Below are 18,677 nucleotides of genomic sequence, written 5' to 3'. Positions count from 1 at the left end.
AGAGGTCAGATCTCTCCTTCCTTCTACCACATTGGTTCTGGGGATTAGACTCTAGTCATCAGACTTGAAGGCAAACAGCTTTACCCACTAAGCCATCTCACAGCCCTTTTATGGTTTCATTCTGTCTCCACTATTGATTTATTGGTATCTTTTAAAAAGAAACATAGTAGGGTTAGAGGGATGGCTCAGCAGTTAAGAGGACTGGTTGCTTTGCCAGAGGACCAGGGTTCGATTCCCAACACCTATATATGTATTAGCCTTCTGTATGTCTCGGGAATGGGAGTTTTGGTTTCTTTGTAAACTCAGCTATGTTATGTAAATATGGTTTTGTTTTAATCCAAGTGTGGGATTTTAGTCCACACCTGTTAACTGTCTCGTCCGGGGCATAGCTTTTGCCAGCTGGTAAGGGCCTTCCACGTGCAGCACGTGGAAAGGGGCATGGTCTAGGGCTCTGAGGATATAAACTGAGAGCCCAGAAAAAGAAGATGTGGCATGTAGTGTTGGTGTGTGGCAGGTGTTAATTGAGAGAGACCAGAGAGATGGACGGTGTGGTGGTTTGGAACAGACAGATGAAGGGAAACACTTCACTTTGGGGTGCAGCGGCATGGAGGAGCCTGCTGGCTGCGTCTGCAGTTGACAGAGATTGGCATAGAGCCCTAAGAGAACCCAGTGACCCTAAACAGCCATGAGAAGTAGAAGGGTCTGGCCCTTTCTCTCCACTAACCTTCTCTCTCCTATGTAGGATTAGGAGGTTGGAAGAGAGGTTGAGGCCTAAACGCCCCAAATAAAGTAGAGCACCACATATCTCTTTCCTCATAAAGCGACAGTGTCTTTGCCTCATTAAATTACAGGAGCAAGTTTCTAATGATGTGGATGTGTCCTCTAAACATCTGCACATAAGCTGCTTGCTAGCTAAATGTGTTATATGTGTCTTCTCGAACTCTAACGTTGTCTTTCCCTTTTTCTTATATATCTTAATTTCAGTGTCAATGTTTTGTTATTTTTCTCTGTGGGACAAACAAACCATAGACTGAAACCTTAAAAACTTTAAAAAATTTATTTATTATTTATTACAATGTATTCACTTTGTATCCCAGCTGTAGCCCTCTCCCTCATCTCCTCCCAGTCCCACCCTCCCTCCCTCTTCTCTCCCTTTGCCCCTCCCCTAGTCCACTGATAGGAGAAACCTCCCCCCCTTCTATTTAACCCCAGCCTATCAGGTCTCATCAGGACTGGCTGCATCTTTTTCCTCAGTGGCCTGGCAAGGCTGTACCCCACAGGGGGAGGTAATCAAAGAGCCAGCCACAAAGTTCATGTCAGAGACAGTCCCTGTTCCTCTTACTTGGGAACCCACATGGAGATTGAACTGCCTATATTTGAGCTATATCTGAGCAGGGGGTCTATGTCCTCTCCATGCATGGTCCTTGGTCCCTAACCCTAACCCTAATCTGGTTACTATCAGACTCTGCAGGCATCCCTGGGCCCATAAGTTTTGGCTTTGTTGGTCTCCTCGTGGAGCACTTGTCCCCTCCAGGTTTTTCTATCTCCCCCTTCTTCCACAAGATTCCCTGCACTCTGTCCAAAGTTTGGCTATGAGTCTCAGCATCTACTTCGATACCAAGCTGGGTAGTGTCTACCTCTGTGGTAGGTTCCTGTCCTATTCCCTGTCTTCCCCCACTTCCCATGTCTGTCCTGTTTGCCCTTCTGAATGAGGATTAAACATCTTCCCTAGGGTCCTCCTTGTGGTTTAACTTCTTTAGGACTATGGATTTTAATATGTTTATCCTATATTATATGTCTAATATCCACTTATAAGTAAATATATACCATGTGTATCTAGGAGTTTTATAGCTGGATCTTGAGGTAGCACGATTTCTAGTTGTCTGAGAAAGCACCAGATTGATTTCCAAAGTGGTTGTACAAGTTTACATTCCCACCAGCAATGGAGGAGGGTTCCCCTTTATCCACATCCTCTCCAGCATGTGTTGTCACTTGAGTTTTTCATCTTATCCATTCTGATGGGTGTAAAGTGAAATCTCAGGGTTGTTTTGATTTGCATTTCCCTTATGACTAAGGATGTTGAGCATTTCTTTGAGTGTTTCTCTGCCATTCAATAGTCCTCTATTGAGAATTCTCTGTTTAGCTCTGTGCCCCATTATTAAACTGGATTACTTGGTTTGTTGGTGTTTAACTTCTTGAGTTCTTTATATATACATACTCACTTATAACTGAGTTCCAACATAAGGAGGCCACCTAATCTTTGACTAGAATCTTCGGATCTGTAAATCAAAATAAGTCTTTCCTTTTCCAAGTTAATTATTTCAGGTATTTCTTTATAATAATATAAGGCTGATTAATAAAATCCCCTAGACAGACCTGTAGAAGAGGGGACACCACAAGCAATAAGACTAATACATGTGAAAACTACATCATCAGTAACATTCAAAATGTTTTCTGAGCTTCTAATCATAAAGTTATATATTTCATATCTATAAAATTGTATGAGTATATAATTTCCTAATCATTTCTTTTCAAACAAAGTTACTCTGTTGCCCATGGATTTCTGGGTGCCAGCGATCTTCCTGCTTACTGGGCTCTAGTAAGATTCCTGCAGTCATCTTCCTTCCAAGTAGCTGGGGACAGGCCCATACCAACATGTTTAGCTCCAATTACCTTTCTTTAGTTTCCCTCCCCATATCCATATCTATGCTGCAAGGTGGTTTTGGTTGGTTGGTTGGTTGACTGGTTGCTTGCTTGCTTGCTTGCTTTTGTTTTTGTTTTTGTTTTTTTCAATAGAGTTTCTCTGTGTAGCCCTGGATGTCCTGGAATTCACTGGACCAGGGTGGCCTCAAATTTGGTGGTCTGCTGCCTAAGTATTAAGACTAAAGACATGTGACACCACCGGCTTATGCCATAAGATTTGTGAAGCACATTATATATCTCTTTTGCATCCCACATTGTTAATGTAAGTGCTTAAAACACTAAATGAAACAAACATGTCAGTTATGTGTATTTGGAAATGGAGGGCAGCCTTGTCTGGTGCAAAGCATGTAGGGAGCCTAAACAGAATTTGAGAAAATAAATCTTACCTTCTGCTTCAAACAGAGAGATGAATCGGACTCCTATTGCCATGGCAACATTTGAGAAGAGGCAAAAGGCTATCTTTTGAAGAGAGGTCCTCTGGTGGTAACTGAAAGCGATGTACATGTACGGGAGGTAGGTGAAGAAGAAGATGATGCCACCCACCACAGTCCCTATATGCGCTGCAGATTCAGAGGGGGAAACGAAGAGTTCCGTGAGAAAGTTACTGTGATAGACACCTTGTTTCCCTGCCATGAAAGAAAAACTATCTCTGATTGTTTCAGCATTTCAGAAGGGAAGCAATCTCTTTTTATAGTTGCACTCTTACTAGTGAACGATGAAAACATTAACAGTACTTTAAGAAGGTGAAATTAGCTAGGTGTGGTAGCTCGTGCCTTCAATCCCAGCACTTGAAAGCAGAGGCGGGCCAATTTCTGTGAGTTCAAGCTAGTTCCAGGACACCCAAGGCTACACACAGAAACCCTGTCTTGAAAAACCAAATCAAACAAAAGCCATCCCCCCCCCAAAAAAAAACCCAAAACCCCAAACAAACAAAAAACCTATATTGACTCTTCTCCAAAGATCTGTGTAGCAGTCTCCAACACCATGACAAGTACTTTATATATACCATCTTATAATGTTACAACCCCCCAATTTTGCAGAGGAGAAAACTGGAACTTAACTACACAAAATACATTAATTTGCTTAATGTCATGGAGCTATTATATAAAACCATATTATCTGTGAACAGACACAGCCTTGCTTTTTGGGGGAGTGGGGGGAAGCAGGGATTCTCTGTGTTTCCTTGGCTAACCTGGAACTCAATTTGTAGACCAGGCTGGCCTTGAACACACAGAGATTCACTTGCCTCTGCCTCTTGAGTGCTGGGATTAAAGGCATGTGCCACCATGCCCAGAAACACCACTTTCTTTTTTTTAATTTATTTATTATTTATACAATGTTCTGTCTGCATGTACACCTGCACACCAGAAAAGGACATCAGATCTCACTACAGATGGTTGTGAGGCACCATGTGGTTGTTGGGAATAGAACTCAGAACCTTTGGAAAACAGCAAATGTTCTTAACCTCTGAGTCATCTCTCCAGCCCACCACCACTTTCTTGATGGCAACTTTGATATACAAAAGTTTTAAGTTTTCTGAAATTCAACTATCAATTGTCTCTTTTATCAGCTACACTTTTGGTGTCCTAAGGAGTCATCATGAAACACAAAATCATGAAGATTTTTCACTTATTTTTTTCAAAATAGTTTCATTGGGGCTAGAGAGATGGCTCAGAGGTTAAGAGCACTGGCTGCTCTTTCAGAGGCCCTGAGTTCAATTCCCAGCAACTATATGGTGGCTCATAACCATCTATAATGAGATCTGTTGTCCTCTTGTGGCCTGCAGGCATACATGCAGGCAGAACACTGTATACATAATATATCTTTTTTCCATAGGTTCAAAATAACTTTATTGAAATATAATATACCTAGAAACAACCCGGATGTCCCTCAGTTGAGGAATGGATACAGAAATTGTGATACATTTATACAACAGAATACTACTTAGCAATTAAAAACAAGGAAATCATGAAATTTGCAGGCAAATAGTAGGAACTAGAAAAGACCATCCTGAGTGATGTATCCCAGATGCAGAAAGACACTCATGGTATAAACTCACTTATAAGTGGATATTAGACATATAATATAGGATAATCATACTAAAATTGTACACCTAAAGAAGCTAAGCAAGAAGGAGGACCCTGGGTAAGATGCTCAATTCTCATTAAAAAAGGCAAAAGGGATAGACATCAGAAGAGGGAGAAAACATGGAACAGGATAGGAGCCTACCACAGAGGGACTCTGGAAGACTCTACCCTGCAGAGTATCAAAGCAGATGCTGAGACTCATAAGTCAAACTTTGAGCAAAGTTCAGGGAATCTTTTGAAAGAAGGGAGAGATAGATCTGAAGGGGAGAGGAGCACCACAAGGAGAGAAAAAAAAATCTGGGCACAGGGGTCTTTTCTCAGACTGATTCTCCAACCAAAGACCATCCATGGAGATAACCTAGAACCCCTGCTCAGATATAGCCCATGGCAGTTCAGTATCCAAGTGGGTTCCCTAGTAATAGGAACAGGGACTGTCTCTGACATGAACTCAGTGGCCTGCTCTTTGATCACCTCCCCCTGAGGGAGAGGGGGGAGCAGCTTTACCAGGCCACAGAGGAAGACAACAAAGCCAGTCCTGAAGAGAACTGATAGACTAGGATCAGATGGAAGGGGAGGAGGACCTCCCCTATCAGTGGACTGGGGGAGGGGGATAGGAGGAAAAGAGGGAGGGAAGGTGGGGTTGGGAGGGGATGAGGAAGGGGGCTACAGCTGGGATACAAAGTGAATACACTGTAATTAATAAAACAATAAATAAATAAAAAGAATTAAAAAAGAAATATAATACACATAGGCTAGAGAGATGTGCATTGGTTAAGGGTTCTTGGTCCTCTTGAGGAGGACCTGTGTTCAGTTCCCTGCATTCACACTGTGGTTTACAACCATACCTAACTCCAGTTCCAGGGGACCTGATACCTTCTTCTCACCTCTGTGGGTACCAGGCATGCACTTGGTATACTTGTATGCATGCAGGCCAAACGCTTATAAACATAAAATTAAATAAATCTTTAAAAAAAATAACAGTCATAGAACTTACATGTTCCATACTAAAAGCAATTCAAAGACTTTAGTGAAGTCACAGAATTGCAGTTCCTGTCTAAATCAATTTTAGACCATTTTATCACCCCAGAGAAACCCTATACCACCAGCAGTTACTTCCTGTTTCCCCAGTGTCTTGACATGCACAACAACACATCTAATTTCTGTCTTTATAAATTCACCTATTCTTGGTGATTTATATGAGTAATATTTACATCAAATTCAGGGGACAGGAGCCCAACAAGGAGATAAATAAATCTTTAAATATAGTTTTGCTGATTCTTTGAAAATTCCATACATGTATTTAATGTATTTTGATCATATCCCACACGCACACACTTCATCCATTCAACTTCCACTTGGACATCCTCAGTCCATCCCACCTCAACTCCTTTATGTTTATATGCATGTATGTGTTCATGTGGGTTTACGTGTGTATGCATGTGGAGGCCAGAGGCTGACACTGTTATCTTATGCAATCATTCTCTTCTGTTGTTCTCTTTACTCAGGGTCTCTCACCGAACCTGGAGCAGGCCTCAGTGACACTTCTCTTTCTACTTCCTCAGAGTCGAGATTAGGAATGTATCTTAGCCAGCTTTGTCCATGTAGGTCCTGAGGGACTGAACTCAGGTGGTCATTATGCTTACATAGAAAGCACTTCATTGACTGGGCCATCCCCCCAGCTCCCTGTATTTTCTTTTAATATGGCTTATCGCTTACATTCAGATTTAAAATCCAGCTTGAGCCAGTCTTCATGTGTAATGTGATGCGGGTCTCCATGTGCATTCTTTTGAAGATCGACTTCCAGTTATTATTACAGCATCACTTGTTGAAAAGACCTCAGCTGATTGCCAGTGTTGATAGGTTACATGATCTATTTTTGTTTTCATTTGTCCCTTACCCCCAATATTGCTTTCTTCTTATTATGATTTGTGTTTCTGACTTCACCGGTTACCTTTTATTTCTAAAAAGCTTATTTATTGTACTTGACCTCAAGTTTAACTTTTAAGCTTCAGCCATGAGCACTCTTAAACCTCAATTGCCGGCACCCTTCATGCATAGGTTCTACAGTCCCTGACTTGACTAGTGCCCTCCTGTGCTTGCTATAAAGCTATGGAGGGGACAGGGATTCAAAATTTGAATCGGGTGGTAGTGTTTATACCCACATAACTTTCACAGAATCCTTCTCCATGTTGGCAGAGTCCATATTTAACAGCAGTCACAGATTAGAGCATGCTATTTGATATAAAACATTCACAAATATGGATGATAAACTGTCTCATTTGTATCACATTTTTACTTTCTAGTTCTTGAAAACACTCCCTTTTGGAGCGGGGGTGGGGGGGCAAATTATTTTCTCTTATTTTTACCTTTCTTAGGGTAACTCACACTTCAATTCTTCTGCATTCTGACTTGACTCTACCTCCTATCATTTCTATCCTCTATGAGTCATCAATTCATGTATAAACAGTTTTAGATATAAGACCTCCAACAGGACCAAATTCAAAGGAAGTTCTTTGTGGTCCTTAGAAACCACTTTACTGTGGTGTCCTGACTTCACCATCTGGATGATTCTCTTTCTGAAATACCTTACACTTCTATTTTCTTCTAACTTGAGACTTATTGGGCTTGGAGAGATGGCCCAGGAGTTAAGGGGTGGACGCTGCTCTTCAGAGGATCCGAGTTTGGTTCCCAGTACCCATGTCAGCTGGCTCACAACCACCCACAACTTCAGCTTCACGGAATCCAAGGGTCTCGTCTGGCCTCCAGAACACCAGCATGTGCATGGCATACACACAGAGAGACACATAAACAAAAATAAATAAATGGAGACTTATTATCTGCCTCGATTTGAAATTATTTTAAGGACTTTAGTGTATATATGTATGTGTGCATATATGTATATGCATATATAATGTGTTTTAACAAGCCTTTAATGGGGAATAGAATTCTCCCACTGCTGAAATAACCATAAAACTGAAAAACTTGGAGGAATGATACTATATACTATAAGTAAAGGAAATTACAATGCTTTCAGGAAAAAGTCATCAATACTCACCTCTATGGAAAAAGGTGCTCATCATGAATGCGAAAAAAATTGTGGCAATGGCAAAACACATTAGAAAAATAAATATCAAGATTGGGTTGCTGTTCCTGAACACAGCCACATGGTTCATCTACAAAACAACCACAGAGGTGGAGAAAACATGAAGTACTCACAAAACACTGTAGAAAATATTTAATTTATAATTACACGTAGATTTTTAAGGCAGACACCTGATCTGCCATCTGTTATCATTTATAAAGTAGGCTATTTTTTTTTTCAGGAAAAATATGTTTGGATTCAATTTTTGACCTAATGTGAATATGTTTTCCTTTTGGGGGTTTATCTTGGGTATTGAACTAAGGGCCTTATATACACTAGGCGTGTGTTCTACCACTGAGCAGGTTCAATTCATCTGTCATATTATCATTATGATGGATAGTTTTGGTGTTCCTTTTTATTAAATAGGAAAATAGTATTTTCCTATTTAGTCCATGTTTTCTTGCTTACCTTTCACCACACTGACACAACTTTTACTATTTAGATGGTAAGTTTTTATATATCTAAGTAGTGAGTTATTAAATGCAAGCAGGCAAATGTATCAAACTCCACTGACAGCATAAAAAAACCATGATAACATAGAAAATAATGTTTTATAATAACTATTTTCAACCATTATACAGTATAAAATTTATGGGTTTTGGGGGGAGGTTTTTATTTTTGAGACAGTGTTTCTTTGTGTAGCCTTGACTGTCCTGGACTCACTTTGTAGACCAGGCTCATGGAGATCTGCCTGCCTCTGCCTCTGCAAGTGCTGGGATTATAGGTGTGGGCCACAGTGCCAGCTTGAAATTTATGCTTTTTTTGTTTGTTTGTTTGTTTGTTTAAAGATTTATTATTTATTTATTATATAGTATTCTGTCTACATGCATGCCTGCAAGCTAGAAGAGGGCACCAGATCTCATTATCGATGGGTAGGAACCACCATGTGGATGCTGGGAATTGAACTCGGGACCTCTGGAAGAGCAGCCAGTGCTCTTAACCTCTAAGCCATCTCTCCAGCCCTGAAATTTATGTTTTAAAGTATCTAAAAATACACTGTGTGATTCTCAAGTTCCTAAATACTAAATTAGCTATGGTGGCAGAAGACTGTAACTCCAGCACTTTGGAAGTAAAATTGAGGATTAACACAAATTCAAAGTCACTCTGGTCTGTATCATGAATTTCAGGCAAGTCAGGGCTCCATAATCAGCCTCTTATCTCAAAAAGAAAAAGAACAAAAAGGGTGTGGAGTGGAGAGTGGTGAGAGGAGAAGATGGAAGAGGAAGGAGAATGCTTAATTCCCCAGAAGTTCAGCCAATGATCATCCATAACTGTATCACCCACACCATACCAGATTCGTTCCTATCCATTCATAACTCACCATATTCTAAAGAACAAAGCATACCTTCGTGCAAAAAAGGATGGTCATAACAGAAACAGCAATTAGGACAGAAATGAAGAATGTGATGAACCAAGCAACCCAGTGCATCCAGCTCTCCAATCCCATCATACACATATATTCCTACAAGAGACAAAGAGCCAAGGGTTAGAGTCCAGTCACTAGTTACCAGTCTAGGTAGGGGCCTTAGGGACTCCAGTCTGGGAGTCTGTTACTGAACTCCAGACGATTAGGATGACAGGCTGTGTGTGTTGGGGAGAGACAGCTATTGGGGCTGATGGATACTGATCCAGCTAGAAGGCAAGAGAATAAAACAGGGACAGATACTTGGTTTAACTATGGCAGAGTACATATTGTATAAATTTCATTTGAATTTAAAAACAACTGCTAAGAGATAAAAGTAGGACATGTAAGGAGTTTAGACTTTAAAGCAGAGAATAGTAATCTATGTTTATAATCCAAGTATTTGGGAGACAGAGGCAGGAAGTTTGTCAGAAGCACAAGGCCTGTCTGGTCTATATCGCATGTGCCAGACCAGTCAGGGGTTCTATACGGAGTCCTTGTCTCAAAAACAAAACAACAAAACAGAAAAGTTTGGACTTTATTCTCAGGGCGTTTTACTTTCAATAAATAAATGAACTTAACAGCCTATTTAACATTGGAATTTTAGGCATGTGCCATTATGCCTAACTTCTACAATCTTAACATTCATCTGAAATGACGATTCAAGTGTAAAAGAAGAAAGGAATGACCAAAATGTAGACACTTTTATGCCCACTAGCTTTCTTCACAAGTGTGTTGTTGAAGTAACAAACATGGAAGGTCAGATTTCATCACACAAGTGGAAACTAAATGGGTATCCTAGTCACATACCAGAAGCTCCTAGCTTCCTGGTGGTTTCTCAGCGAGTAAAAGTTAGGGCATCTCCCTACTAGCCCTTGTTACCTTGTCATCCGACCCAACAGAAAGGAAGCCTCTGACATCTTGCCACATCAGAGTCATTCTCATTGCAGCCTCAAGACGTACCTTGGTCACTCTGTTTCTTCTAACAAGACAAAGCAGGCTGGGAAAACAGCCCTCTTAGCCGCACACATCACCAGTGAGGCCAAGAAAAGCCCAATGAGAAAATACCAGGCTGTTTTAATATGCAATCGTAAGAATCAATAAAAAGAGAAGAAACTTGGGGCTAGAGAGATGGCTCAGTAGTTAAGAGCACTGGCTGCTCTTCCAGAGTTTCTGAGTCCAATTCCCAGCTCCCACATGTTGGCTCACAACCATCTATAACAGTATTCCCATGGGATCCAATGCCCCTTCTGGTGTGCAGATGTACATACAGATGAAAACACCCATATACATAAAATACATAAATTAAAAAATCATTTTAAAAAGAGAAGAAAAATTTAAAGTGAGGACATTTTAGTCTGGTGTGCTTCTAATACTTGGGAGGCTGAAGCAAAAGGCTCATGAGTTCTGCGTCAGCCTGGATTACACAGCGAGTTCCAGGTCACTATTGACTACATAATGAGACTATGCCTGAGACATAAAAACCTAAGCAACATGAGATCCTTTTTAAAGGGAAGAAAGTGAGAAAAAGAAGCTATAGCGGTTATGCAAACAGAAGAGCATAGCAAGTGAGTAGAAAAGCCAGAACTGGGACCAACTCAGAGGTAGCAAACTCTGTCTTAGGTTGTATTTCACTAGAAGATGCTTCCCAATCATCTTCCCACAAAATGGGAGTGAGTTAATTGTAGATAAAAACCCCCTGCTCTGCTAGCAGCAGTGTGCTAACCTAGTAGGATCTACTAGGCTGAGCAGTGTAAAAGCAAACATATAACAAGAGATGGCACTCCCTAAACTGCAAACGGGCTAAAAACGCAAAAGCATTTCTCATTTCCCATTCACCTGAGCAGTAGAGACTCCTCCTACCAGCATGGGTCTCAGTCCTACTTGTGGCATCTCATTAGCAGCCTCCCCAGAGCCATGCACTTGTAGACAGTTACCTTCTGTTTCCTCTCCTTCTCCAGTAAGATGGAATTGATGATTATGAGCTCAACACAGATGAAGCTGAGCATGAGGAGCAGAGGGAACTCGTTCTGAAGAATCACTAAGAATGGGTCCTGGATATGGGACCTAAATGGGAATCTTTGCAGCAGGACTTTGAGATTCTTGAACATGTTGGGTGCAGCACTGGGGGCATGGTGCTGCATGATGGCTTTGTCTACTGCGTGCTGGATTGCCAGGAAGCCTTCTTTGTTGTATCCTACAAGAAACCAGAATGTCAAGCGTAAGAGAGTAAAGAGTGATGACTGAGATGACTGAAAATTCAGGTGGAACCTGGCTAGTCATTAAGACAGACAACAGCCGGAAGGTGTTCTTAGAGGCCTCATGATACAATATGGAGGAGAGAGAGGAGCCACTTTGGAGAGCCATGGGAATGAAGCAACGATCAGAAAGTGAGTTCTGGCAGAAAAGCAAGACATGTTCTAATCAAGGATTTCCAAAGTAGAGACACATCTTGTCCCTTCATTCTCTGGTGCTGTGGACAGAGCACCTGCTCTGTAGTATTACTGATTATCCAGTAGATACAGCATGGTTAAAGTCAAAGCACTTGGAAGACACAGACTCCTGATTGTGTTGACTGCTGCATAAGTGTTAAGTTTCTGTGTTTTGCTGGCGAACTACAAACACTGTCCTTATCACAAGTGACCCTCATTTCAGCAGTGTAATTGGTGTGCCAGGACCAGCTTTCAATTAAAAAAAAAATTAAGATTGTGTGTGGGCTGGAGCAATGGCTCAGAGGTTAAGAGAGCACTGGTTGCTCTTCCAGTGGTCCTGAGTTCAATTCCTAGCAACCACATGGTGCCTCACAACCATATATAATGTGATGTGGTGCTCCCTGCTGGCATGCAGGCCGAACACTGTATAGGTAATAAATAAAATAAATCTAAAAAAAGATTGTGTGGCAAGGATCCCCAGAGCTCTAGTTCTAAGCAAGGGCAACCAGCCTTCCGGGAGGAGTATAGTAGCCCTGTAGAAGAGGTGACCATTGTGTCCCATTGTCTGGACATAGGCAGACGTCCAGATCTGTCAAACCAGAAAAGGGAAAGACAGATTGCTGGTACTGAGTCCTGGGTATTGTTATGTATTCGTTTGTTTGTTTTGTAGGAGTGTTTTCATTAAACAATCATAGGATATTTTCTACAATCAGACTAAGTGCTTGAGTGCTCAGACTTGGATTCCAGTTGGTGGGCATGCAGGTCCATGGCTTCAAGAGAGTTGTGTGGTTGTCCCACAATGAGGTGTTTCTGATCAACTTTGGAAGGAGTGTTAGTTGCTTAATTGACGTTCATGTTCAACCTCTAGCACAAAAATAAGGAAACCAAGAAACCTAAAATGAATTGGAGTGCATGTATCCTTCATGTGAGAACTGGCTCCTGGGCCCTCACTCAGGAACATGTTGCCTCATGTGAAGGAAAGAGCATCCCAGTGATGTGCCATTATTCCTCCATAAGTCTGAAATTGCCAGAGAGGGAACTGGGGGCTGTCATGGTATGGGCAGGTCCAGGGAAAATGGGTGCCAAGAGGGATGTCTTCACTGTTAGATACAGTTATGTTCCTTTCCATAGCAGACACGACGACAGAAAGCAGATGCTAAGAGAAACTCTCCTTAACTCTTACTGGAAAGTTCCAGAAAGTTGGCAGAGCTTCCTAAAAAGAAATATTATGATATCTGGGAGTCACAAGCCAGCTTCAGAGTCATATGTTATCCCTTAGGATATAGGAGCTCCTAGGAACCTCACCTTCTGATTTTAATGTTATCTGCTTACCCTGTGCAAAACAGGGAGGAGAAGAGCACTTCCTCGGAGCATGATTCCAGAGAAGAAAACAAAAGAGTAGAGCCTGGCAGAGCCAGCTAAAACCATGAGATCTGAAAGAAGAGGCAGCTAGAGTTCTCCTGCCAGTTGTGGTTGGGCAAGGTGGATGGAATTAGAACCAAAGAGAGATCTAAAGATTCAGAAAGAGCAAGTAAAATCAAATGAAGTGTTAGCCAATGCAGGGGTCATATATTCAGAACTTCCCCCCACCTTCCCACCTCCGCTGCCACCACCTCCCCCATGCGTGTGGAATGTAAGAGGCCAAGCTTCAGTGTTCCTGAAGAGCCTTGTTATTGACACAGGGATCTCACTGGGATCTGGTCTTCGCTAATTAGGCTGACCGTGGGAATCAGCCTCTGGTGCCGAGATTATGAACACGTGCTATCACACCCCGCTTTTACATGAGTCCTGGAGACTGAACTCCGGTTCTCAGCTTGTGCAGAAGCACTAAATCAACCAAACTATCTCCCTAGCTCCAAATTCAGGAACCCAAAAGGCAGAGCTGGGAGGTGTTCTCCAAAGCAGGAGCAGATTCTTTAAAAGGACACAGGCAGGCAGGCAGGCAGGCAGGCAGGCAGGCAGGCAGAGGACCCTGCGGCAGTGTGGAAGCTGTCTGCTCCTCCTTCTCAAATTAAAAAGGAAAATCGAAACTAAGAGAAGTGTGTTTAGTGCGCAGTTGATGAGGCAGGTTAAACACAGATAAATGGAACATTTGTTGAACAGGACGGGTGTTCAAAACAATAGAACAGACTGGGTGTGATGACCCAAGCTTGCAATCCCAGTACTTGGAAGGTAGCAGCAGGAGCAATGATAATTCAAGGTTATCCTTGCCTTCACAGTAAGTTTGAGGTCAGCTTGGGTTCCATGACACCGTGTTCAGAAGGGGAGAGAGAGAGAGAGAGAGAGAGAGAGAGAGAGAGAGAGAGAGAGAGAGAGGAGGTAAAATAACAAGACAGGTCTTAGGAGGCAGCTTGGTAATAGACCACTCGCTCGTCTATGTGAGACTACACAGAGACTGAGCTCTGTCCCCAGTACTGGAAAAGAAAACAAACACAACAGGGCTAGAGGTACAGCTCAGTAGTAGAGTGTAAGCCTATTGGGTTTGGTCTCCAAAATTGGAGGGCTTAAGGAGGGGGCAGAAAAATAAAGGTGCTACTTACAAGTACAAAAGGGAGGTCACATAGACATTATATATGCATAAACTCTAAATCATGTTTCTTTCATGATGATGGTTATATCTTCCCTAAATAACTGGTCATTCTTGTTATACTAGTTATGGTTCCACTCTGGCCCTACATGTGTGCTGCTCAGGAAATATAGGTAAAGTCAATAGGTTCTCAACAGGTTACTTGAGAGCTACAGGGAGTTGTGCTCAAGGTAAATGCATTAGTATTTGCCAAATTACCTGCCTGGGTTCTGGTCCTAACCACACCATCAGGCAGAGAGACTAGTGTGGCAGAAATCGGGATGTGTGAGGGGGATGCCTTTCATGGCAGTAACCTTGGAAGCTACCATTCTACTAACATGAATTCGCATGACATCTCTAACAATCAGCAGCATGTGCTTGTTTTGGCAGGGCCAGAGACTGAACTGTTCTATGCATGCTGGGCAAGTACTCTGAGGTACACCCCAGCCCAGGAGTAACTTCCCTAAAATGAAAAAGGAAGGAAGGAAGGAAGGAGGGAAGGAAGGAGGGAAGGAAGAAAGGAAGGAAGGAAGGAAAGAAGGAAGGAAGGAAGGAAGGAAGGAAGGAAGGAAGGAAGGAAGGAAAGGAATCATTAATTTTATATGCGTTTTAACAAGTTAAAGAAAGCCACTTAAGTTGTGGTTTTTAGAGAATGATAGCAAACATACTTTAAAAAGCAAAATCAATCAGGAAATTCCCACCCCTTGTGCTTGTAAAATGCTTCCATTCTTTCAAGCAATTCAACATCATTATAAACAATCAAAGTACATACCTGCTGTTTTAACTTACACTTTTGAATACAAACGTTTTATTGGCTGCTACGTTTTACAAAGGCAGCTCCTTGGACCTCTACTGAAAGGCTAATCTTAGTGATTATTCAGTTAGCAAAACCGTATCACAAATAGTATCATAAATATGTGCCACAGGGCAAAAGTGGCCCCGCTCATGGTAATGTTACAGGCTTCGAAGACTCCTCACCAGGGTTTCCCCCATCAGCGTATGGAAATTCCCGAGGTTCTTGTCTTGGATTAGGAGGGTAAAGTAAGGCTGTGCACCAGCCTTCTATGTCCTCTTGAAAAAATAAATGCTTCAGCGGTGAGACAAAGTTCCTCTGTATATAACTAAAGCGCAACTCATATTTAACCTATGAGATAGAGACAAGGAGAGAACATTTGGCCATGAGCTCCTGGAACTCAGCAATGCCACGGGACTGCAGAACTGGTTGGGCCTAACAGTAACTAGAGGAAAGGCCCTCACAGGCAGGTATTTCTCTTCCCACCACACAATGGTCTTTCCTGTATTTCTCTGCAAATTATCCCTGTGACCATCCTGGGGAAAGGGCAATGGACTGTAGAATACTCTGGAACCAGGCCACCTAGACCTCAGCCGCAAATTTCTTACTGAAGTGCTGTCACTCTGGGCCAGTTACTTAATCTCACTTAACCATTATGCTTCGGCTTCCTCACCGTGAAACGGGGTGATAATAACAGCTTCGGAGCCATTAGCTGCCGGTAGGGTTACATAACATGCTACCTGACATGTATGTGACATTAGCACATGCTTGTAAGATATTGTTGGGATTTTTTTTTTATTAATCACAGTGCAAGTTCTAAAAGTCATTAAACAGCCTGCATAGCACAAAAGCCACACATGAGTGCTTTACCCATTACAAAACATAAATCAAATATTCTTGTTTAACATTCTGCTTTTTCGTTAAACACACACGAAGAGCTACCAAACCGCAAGTGTGAAATTAGTAGTAATGACAGTTAACTAGTTCTACTGGAAAATTCATGCTCTCCATCTACCCAACTGCTCTGTTTTAAGCACTTGACATGCATAAACCTAAAAACCAACTCATAAGCCAGGCACTAACTAAAACTCAACTACACCAGTAATGAAACAAGAAATCTGTTCAGAAATGGTGATAACTCTCCCAAAGTTCTATATACAGCTGCTAAGTTGCGGAGCTGGGATCTAAGTTTCTGCTGACAAATGGTGGAATGACAAATGGAACAGTTGAACACACCCCATCCTATACTGAGGACAGACTCAACTCAGACCATATTTCTTTTAACCAGTCTGGAAACAGTAACGGAGTGGGTTGTAAAATATGAATTTGGGATATTCATTCGTTTCCTCTGAAAATAAAACAACAAAGCTACCATAGAAGAAAGCTGAGGGTAAATCAGCCAGATTATACCCGTACTCGGGTTGTGGTCACTTAGTAAGATTGTTATAGGAAAAATTTTCTTACCACAAGTGGCAAAGGTTCATTGCTGGTATTGAAGCTATGGTGGAAAACAATTCCCACCAGTACGTAGAAAGAGTTGGGATCATTAATTATATAGTTTTCAAAGAAAGGCACTGAAGGAAAGCCTAGAACTAAGGAAAAATCCAGTCAGTGAATTACAGTCAGGCACAAAAGCAAGTGTTGCCATCGCCCATCTACCTAAGGAGATTTCATATTCCAGCTTTTTTCTCCAACCACTCACTCAGTCATTCTGCAAACATGTGGGCAGGAGTGCAAAACACAAGAAATAAGATTAGCTAACAGGTATAATCTTCAGCCAGGCAGCTGTAACACACACATTTAATGCTGGTACTTGGGAGACGGGCGGGCCTCTCAGTTCAAGCCCAGCCTGGACTATAGAGGGAGATGGTTGCCTACTAAGCACTCAATTGAAAATATATTTATGAAATTGTAGATAAAAGGCAATGAAATTATTCATATAGCAAACACTATTTTATATATTTGCATAATTAGAAAAAGGATAAGAAGGGTATACATATTAATTGATGATTTTTTATTATTTTAGCATATTTAGGTTTCTTTCTGTTTTTAAATTTTTTCCACTGGGTGTAATGATGTACCAAAATTCCTAGGACTTAGGAGATAGAGGTAGGTAGGTGTTCAAGGCCAGCCTAGTCTACATATCAAGTACCAGGGCAGCCAGGGCTACATGGTAGACAGACCCTGTCTCAAAAAAAGCAAACAAAAAATATCAAACATTTTTTTAATAGAATTTCTATGTTATATTCTTCTAGGTTAAATTCTTCTGGGTTTAAAAACTATATTTTTATTAATTCTTTGAGAATTTCATACAGTGTATTTAATCATATTCATTCCCCCTCCTTCCCCAATGTCTTCCAGATCCACCCTACCTCCCATACTATCCAATGTTGGATTTGTTTCTTTGTTTGTTTGTTTTGAGACAGAATTTCTCTGTGTAGCGTTGGCTGTCCTGGACTCTCTTTGTAGACCAGGCTGGCCTCAAACTCACAGAGATCCACCTGCCTCTGCCTCCCCGAGTGCTAGGATTACAGGCATGTGCCACCACACCCAACTAGATCAGTTTTTTTTTTGTTTTGTTTTGTTTGATCAGTTTTTTAATAACCCATTAAATCCAATTTATACTGTCCATATTCTACTGAGTATGGCTCAATCCACTGGAGTAAAGTTACCATATCAGGGGCCATTATTGTTCTTCTTCTTCTTCTTCTTCTTCTTCTTCTTCTTCTTCTTCTTCTTCTTCTTCTTCTTCTTCTTCTTCTTCTCCTTCCTTCTTCCTTCCTCCTCCTCTTCTTCTTCTTGAGACAGAGTCTAATGATGTAGCTCAGTTGTTCTGGAACTCATTATGTAGACCAGGCTGGCCTCACTGAGATCTACTTACCTCTGCCTCCAGAGTGCTGGAATTAAAGATGTGGGCCACTACACCAGGGTAGAGGTAGAGGCCACACTCTTTAAATAAAATAAAATAAACCTGACTCTCCTTCCCTTAGAATCCACTGATTGTCCTTAGCTCCTTATTTGGGGGTGGAGCTTTTGAGTCCCTTCCCTGTCAAATGGAATATTGACTGGCTTGGTCTCGTGCAGACAGTCACAGCTTTTTCATATACTTTTATGAACATAAAAGTATAATGGGGAAATGCAGGCAGTACACAGAAAACCAGTAAGTATGTAATTTATACATTTACGAAAATATTGATAAAATGTCAAACAGGCCTTTGTAAAGAACTTAAAGCTTTCTAGTTAGCCACCTTCCTAAAAGCAAGACAGACTGGCACAGGAACGGCTGGGGCAGAGCGACCCACGTGAAGTAGGCACTGAAGAAAGCACAAAGAGAAGCAGTACAGGATGAAGCCAGAAAAGAGGAGGGCATAGTCCAGAGAGTCTCTTTGTATTGGGAAGCCATAGAAGGGTAAGCAGAGGATGGGCAAAATCCTAGTGAACTTTTGAGTATCTTTCTGCCTCTGTTTGGAGATCAGTTACAACAAGAAAGGAGAAGCAGAGAAACCTGTCAGGATCTGTGAGTGTTTTCAATTCTTGATTAGTTAGAGATGT

The 18,677-nt window shown here is 41.6% G+C and overlaps 1 protein-coding gene across 1 annotated transcript in view; it reads right to left on the bottom strand.

Moving 5' to 3' along the window:
* The window catches only part of LOC110553018 (ATP-binding cassette sub-family A member 17-like), a 73,983-nt gene that overhangs the window by 51,455 nt on the left and 3,851 nt on the right, over window positions 1–18,677 (bottom strand). Inside the window, exons 3-8 of the mRNA XM_021644729.2 lie at window positions 16,590–16,717; window positions 15,311–15,476; window positions 11,272–11,531; window positions 9,278–9,394; window positions 7,846–7,963; window positions 3,090–3,263 (exon numbers count right to left, since the gene is read on the bottom strand). Coding sequence (XP_021500404.1) covers window positions 3,090–3,263; window positions 7,846–7,963; window positions 9,278–9,394; window positions 11,272–11,531; window positions 15,311–15,476; window positions 16,590–16,717 — 963 coding nt within the window. The remainder of the gene's footprint in view (window positions 1–3,089; window positions 3,264–7,845; window positions 7,964–9,277; window positions 9,395–11,271; window positions 11,532–15,310; window positions 15,477–16,589; window positions 16,718–18,677) is intronic.

This window comes from Meriones unguiculatus, chromosome 11, assembly GCF_030254825.1.
Source record: "Meriones unguiculatus strain TT.TT164.6M chromosome 11, Bangor_MerUng_6.1, whole genome shotgun sequence".
NCBI classification, from domain to species: domain Eukaryota; kingdom Metazoa; phylum Chordata; class Mammalia; order Rodentia; family Muridae; genus Meriones; species Meriones unguiculatus.
The sequence above is the reverse complement of the archived record's forward strand: the minus strand, read 5'-3'. Positions and strand labels throughout refer to the sequence as shown.